Source organism: Akebia trifoliata, chromosome 10 (genome assembly GCF_017979445.1).
Source record: "Akebia trifoliata isolate Shusen 1 chromosome 10, ASM1797944v1, whole genome shotgun sequence".
Lineage (NCBI taxonomy): Eukaryota > Viridiplantae > Streptophyta > Magnoliopsida > Ranunculales > Lardizabalaceae > Akebia > Akebia trifoliata.
The window spans coordinates 23,726,987-23,733,596 of NC_141384.1; the positions used below are offsets into that span (position 1 = coordinate 23,726,987).

At 31.7% G+C, this 6,610-nt stretch overlaps 1 protein-coding gene across 1 annotated transcript; it reads left to right on the top strand.

Moving 5' to 3' along the window:
• Window positions 1-120: 120 nt before the first annotated feature.
• LOC147393350 (ethylene-responsive transcription factor 5-like) lies at window positions 121-1,196 on the top strand. The gene has a single exon (XM_086456272.1). It carries the CDS (start codon window positions 235-237, stop codon window positions 1,018-1,020), a length of 786 nt encoding a protein of 261 aa, XP_086312398.1. The 5' UTR covers window positions 121-234; the 3' UTR covers window positions 1,021-1,196.
• Window positions 1,197-6,610: the final 5,414 nt, after the last annotated feature.

The following is a 6,610-nucleotide window of genomic DNA, read 5'->3' on the forward strand; positions in this document are numbered from 1 at the left end:
AGACATAAAGTCAATTTTGATTCCCATTTTACCCTTTCTAGAATAATGGTTTTTTTTTTTTTTTTTTTTACGATAAAGAGTTAAAAGAAAAATTCCTTTTTTAACTGTAGAAGGATCCTTCGTACATCCATCGAAGAACCTCGTTTTAAAATCCCACATCCCTTTAAATATCTCTCAATCTCTTCTTCTGTCCTTCAAACTCAAATACAAATTCAATTTCATTTTCTTTCTCACATGGCGAAGACATCAGACGAAGCTTGGACTCTCGATCTCATTCGACAACATCTTCTTGGCGATTTCGCTTCTCTTGAAAGCTTCATCCTTGATAGCGAAACATCACAGTTTCTATCCTCTCCTGTTGGTTCCATCTGTTCGCGAACTGAAAACTCTCAACCTCAGATTTCAGAGGAGAAAAATGAGATTTTTAGCGATTTCTCTCACTCTCAGTCATCCATCTCTGAATCACTGGTTTTAGAATCTGAAACAAACGATTCTTTCTTCCAATGTGAATCGAAATTTCAAATTATAAATCCAACTTCTTCTCAATCGAGCTTTAAAGATTCTCTCGTTAAACTCGAGATTTCAAATTTCACAGAACAACCTGTCCTGGCTACGACGGTTTCCGATCAAAAACCTTCAGATTCCGGTGAAAAGAAACATTACAGAGGAGTACGTCGACGTCCGTGGGGGAAATTTGCGGCGGAGATTAGAGATCCGAACCGTCCAGGGTCTAGGGTTTGGCTTGGAACCTTCGAGACGGCCATAGAAGCCGCAAAAGCTTACGATCGTGCAGCCTTCGAGATGCGTGGAAGCAAAGCGATTGTCAATTTCCCTCACGAAGAAGGAATCATCTCTCAGAAGCTATCGAACACTTGTCGGAAAAGAAGCAGAGAAATTGAAGCAGAAGAGGTAGATATTAAGCCCTTTAAGAAAGAGAAGCCATCGGAATCTGTCAAAAAGGCAAGTGTTTGTGTGTCAGCCGTTATGCCACCAAAGCCATCAAGTTGGGGACCCGTTTAGGGAGACGGAGAAATTAACGGAATCGTTAACGTTCCTCTACTGTCGCCTTTATCTTCACACTCTTCTTTTGGTTATTATCTGAACTTTTTCGATTTTGAACAAAAGAGTCTTAGATGTTAGGGTTAACATAGAAATATAGGAAATTGTGGTGGGTTTGGATGTATTATTTACTTGTATATCAATAAACATTTTTTATTCTTTTTTAAAAATTATATAATTTTTTTTGAATATATGTTAATTAAGTCCTTGCTTGATCAATAATAAATCAATTTGAAACAAAAATTTGCAGGCATCAATTATGAATGACTTAATTTTTGTTCAGTTCCATTAATTCCCTTAAGAAATTGCGAAGTCTTTCATCAAATCATGCCTTTTGATACTCAAATCATTATTTGACATGAAAATGATTATCCAAATAGTCTTCAATATCCCAAGATATATTCACACAAAAGAGAGAACTTTGTCTTAAATTCTATGTAATGTATTTTCTTTTATCATCATTAAAGATAAAACACTACGTACAAAAATGGAGATCAATAAAAATCAAGATTTGATCGATTATAGCTTAACGTATACCATTCTTGTATTGGATATCAAGTTTGGGTGGTGGGAGAGGTCTTATTAGAGATGATTGTTATTTTCTCAAAATTCTTCAAGTTGTCACTAAATGGTAATGTTGAATTTCTAACCTCTAAATGATTCATCATATCCATGACAATTGAATCCCAAGGGATTGACCTAGTGGTTAGCCGAGCTTTGATAAGCTCCTGAAAAAGGGTAGGTTAAGTATTCGAAACCCCGTGAAGCATATCCTTTTCTATAAATGAGAGTCATTACAATACCATAAAAATGGTTTTCCTAAAAAATTAATTCGGGTGTCATTCATACCCATTTCCAAAAAAGAATGGTGACGACTCCTAACAACATAGTATTGAGGTTCAATAATGAACATCTCATGTTTAAAGATTGTAAATTTTACAAAATTGTAATTGGATGACATCTCATATTCATAAAGGAAGAAGTGAAATTTAGCTTCCTCTTCCAGATGAAAGAAGATATTGTTTTCATCATCTCTCCTTTCACTTGTGAGAAACACAGTCATAAAGTCGGAGTATGGGTTTAAATTGGCAAAGGAAAACTTCGGAAAAAAAACGTTAAAAATAGAAGAATTTTTTTTTTTAAAGTTGGAAAAAACGTTCAAAATAAGAGATAAAGAAAATATATTAAAAGTTATGTATATGTATATATCTAATGAAAATTCATAAAATCAGGTTATTATCATCAAATCCCATATTTTTTTCATTTATGAATCATCAAATTCTATGATCTATTAAATCCCACATTGAAAAAACAAGAAAATATTTAATATTTTGTCTTGTGAAAAAAAAAATGAGAATAAAGAGAAAATAAAATAACATATTTTGTCACAAAGGAAAAAACATTGTTTTTTTTTTTAATCGGCAGAGATGCAAGACAGGTTTCAAACGCATTTTTCAAGCAATCGTCATTTTTTTTACTATGGTGAGAAATGAGATTTTATTGGAGATGTTATGAACAAACCTAATTTCAAATTCTCAAAAGTGTAATTATATGTGGTATGCCCTTGAATCCTTGTAAAGAGCTAGACTGAAAAAATTATATTTATGGTTGTCATTTTTCCGTTAACCTCCAATTCCTCAAAGATCATCAATGAGCAGATCTTGATTTGTTGATGCTGATATCTCCCCTAGCTTCAATTTCTTTTGCATAAGGGAACTAGTGTGGTATATGTCAAAAAAGTCTCTGATAATTAAGTTAGTGTATAAGCGTTTGAAATTGATCAAAAATCTTCTATTATGATATATGCTTCACACATTTATAGAACCACTTTCCCTAAATAGTACTTTTAGTAGATTCTTTGGTATAGGATTTTTTCAAAATTATTTATATTCATGATTTTTGTTGTTAGTTACGCTCAATGACTTGTTGTCATTCCCCTTTTTTTTAGTCTTCTATCAGAAAACAAATAGACCTTGCTTGAAGTACAGGAATATCGTCTCTTATAAGACTACATCCCATTATGAGGTACAATCTTTATTCTTCCTTGATCCATGTAAACTTGGACAAATTGTGTTCTCAACATATTAATATGAATTTTGAGGTACATAATATGTTTTAAGTCATGTTCAATTGCATATATATAATGATTAAAATACCCTTATCTTTTTACTAAAAGATGAAATAAGTAAAACTATTATTTTTTATAAGTTAGCTGGACTTAAACCCATGACTTAAAAGTAGCTTTGCAATATGTCAAACCAACTGAGCTATGGGTCTAAGCCCAAAATAAGAAAGATTATTATTGAAAAAATAAAAATATTGAAGATTGAGAACGCTACAATAAAACAACTTTATCATTATAAAAGTAGCCATCCTAAATTAACTTCCACTGACATTGCATTGATGTGCAGTGTGCACAAAGCCATAAAATCTCGAGGAAAAATCTATGATTATGTGCACACTACCACTTTGGCATAGTGTTGAGTGTAGTGTCTAGGAAGTCAGTTTGGTATTTTTCTTATATAAAAAAAGGATAATGTTGAAGTAACATTAAAATGTACATTGTGGGGGCATTTTTGACGTGGAGCTCGATGAAAAGTATCTATGGTTCTGACGCACATCGACGTCAAAAATCCTCTTTATCATTATAAAAGTAGTCATCCTAAATTAACTTCCAACGACACTGCGTTGATGTGTAGTGTGCACGTAACCATAAATCTTGAGGAAAAATCTATGATTATGTGCACACTGCCACTTAGGCATAGTGTTGAGTGCAGTGTATATGAAGTCAATTTAGTATTTTTCTTATAAAAAGAAGGATAATGCCAAAGTAACATTAAAACGTACATCATGGGGGGCATTTTTGACGTGGAGGTCGAAGAAAAGTATCTATGGTTTTGACACACATCGACATCAGAATCCCCCCCTCCCCCCCAAGTGTACATTTCAATGTTACTCCAACACGACTAAAAAAAATAGTTAATCCTAAAAGTACATGAAATAATTGTGAATTATTCATAATTTTTTACTCCAACAAGACTAAAAAAAGAAAAGTAGTTAATCCTAAAAACACATGAAATAGTTGTGAATTATTCATAATTTGTTACGCCAACAAGACTAAAAAAAGAAAAGCAGTCAATCCTAAAAGTACATGAAATAGTTGTGAATTATTCATCGAAAAAAAAAAAATAGTCAATCTTAAAAGTACATGAAATAGTTGTGAATTATTCATAATTTGTTACTCCAACACGACTAAAAAAAAGAAAAGTATTCAATCCTAAAAAAAATTGTCAATCCTAAAAGTACATGAAATAATGGTGAATTATTCATAATTTATTACTCCAACAAGACTAAAAAAAAGAAAAGTAGTCAAACCATTTCTTAATTTGTTACTCCAACACGATATAAAAATAAAAAATAAAAAATAAAAAAAAAGAAGTAGTCAATCCTAAAAATACATGAAATAGTTGTGAATTATACACTGAACAAAAAAAAAAAAAAAATCAATCTTAAAAGTACATGAAATAGTTGTGAACTATTCATAATTTGTTACTCCAACAAGACTAAAAAAAAAAAATCAATTTGAGAAGTCCATGAAATAGTTGTAAACTATTCATCATTTGAAATCTTACCAAAAATGTTATAAACCAATTCTTTGGACGGCGCACGGTGCCCAATCTAGGCATTTGTCCACATCAGTTCCGTATCTCAGTCTTCAAACTTTATACTGTTCTAACTCTAGTCTAAGTAGGTAAAGAAGAAAGATTTTATCTGCCACATGGCATATGTCTATTGGTGGAATACCTGTAGTTGACCAACTCTTTCTTTTGACCGAGATGGTCAGTCAGTGAACTGCTGACTCTCATTTATTGCCATGTGTTCTAATGGATGACTTTTTCTTCGTTCGTGCATGAGTGTCTGTAGGTAACGTAACCTAACGTCACTTGTAGTTCAAGTTTATACCAAGTAGTAAATAACAATGTTGACAACTTGCATCTTTTTTTTCTTTTTCTCCTTCTAGAGGATATCCTCCCATTGGTATGAATTTGCATCATTTCAACTCATTATCCATCCCAGAAGATGCAAATAAAAATTATAATAATCTCCTTTTATTGATATAAGCTCATAAACAGCTTTATAATCATCCACCATACACATTAAGTAGGGGTGGCAATAGGTCCAGTCGTATTCCATTGTATCAAAGGTAATAGTATTCTGAAAATTTACCCTAGTCAAATTGGGGCACATTTATTAAATAGATAATTCAACCAAACCTGTATAACCCATTAAGTAAAATTATAATCTTAAGTCAAAAAATAATTTTCATTTGCACCACTAAAACTAAAGTATTATTACTAAAAATTAAAGTTACACAACCAGGGCGGAGCTAGGATTTTACTCATGTGGGGGCAATGTAAAAGTAGAAATTTTTTTGGAGGGCAACAAAAATTGTAATTGTTTTGTGTGGGGGCAACATAACAATGGAAATTTTTTTGTGGGGGCAATTAAGAGTTTAAAACAAATTATGAGGGCACACTCTGTACAAGGTTTGAAAATTCTTATGGGGGGCCCCCATTGCCCCCACACTAAATCCGCCCCTGTACACAACTATAAATCAATATTTACCAACATAAATTAAGTCTCACAAAATATAAATTAAGTATTTTTTTATTTAAATTTCAATGTTCTTAGAATTTTGTCCTCTACATAGTGATGACATCAATTCATGTTTTTGGATGCCATAGGGTATATATATATATAAAATTTGAAAAAAATAAATGTATTATGAAAAAATATACGAAATTTTAGTAAAAAAATGAGTATTTTTAAAAGCCCCTAAATAATTGTTGATATTTGATATATGTCCTATGTTCCATGATTTAAGACAACATGCTAATGATAATAATTAAACATGTCTAAACGTGTTAAGCGGGTTAACATCCCTAACCTTGACACGACCCGTTTAATAATTATGTTAAACATGTTGACACTTTTATAACCTAAACCTATTAATTTTGTGTCATTTTCTGGTCGTGTTAAGATTGTCACCTCTAACATTAACCACTTAATGTATATAAATTAATATTTTAAGGACCAAATATATGGTTGGACCGAAAAATTGCCAAATCGGCAAGATCATCCCATGGGTTTGAAAATCTTTGAAGACCAAGTTGACTTGCTTGAGTCATCTCGGTATTATTTGTGAACTATCTTCTTTTCCTTCAATTGTTCTTACTTCTTCTTTTTATTTAAAGATTTGCAAAATCATCGTCTCAACTAAGTTAGTGAGATGACTAAGCCAAATCAACTCGTTGTCATTTATGGTCAATTTTTTTAGATTGAAAATCAAGGACCAACAAGATTAAATTAGACCGATGTTTGCTACCTTTTTGAGTGATTTATTAATGGGTAATGTTATTGAGATTTTTAAGATATTAATATTATATTACCAATGTCATTCTCTTTGTTGTGCCTTTTGACTGAAATCATTGATCATCGTGCGTTTTTTAGTGGTAAGATTTGATAATTGGCGCCTTGATATCTATGTTTA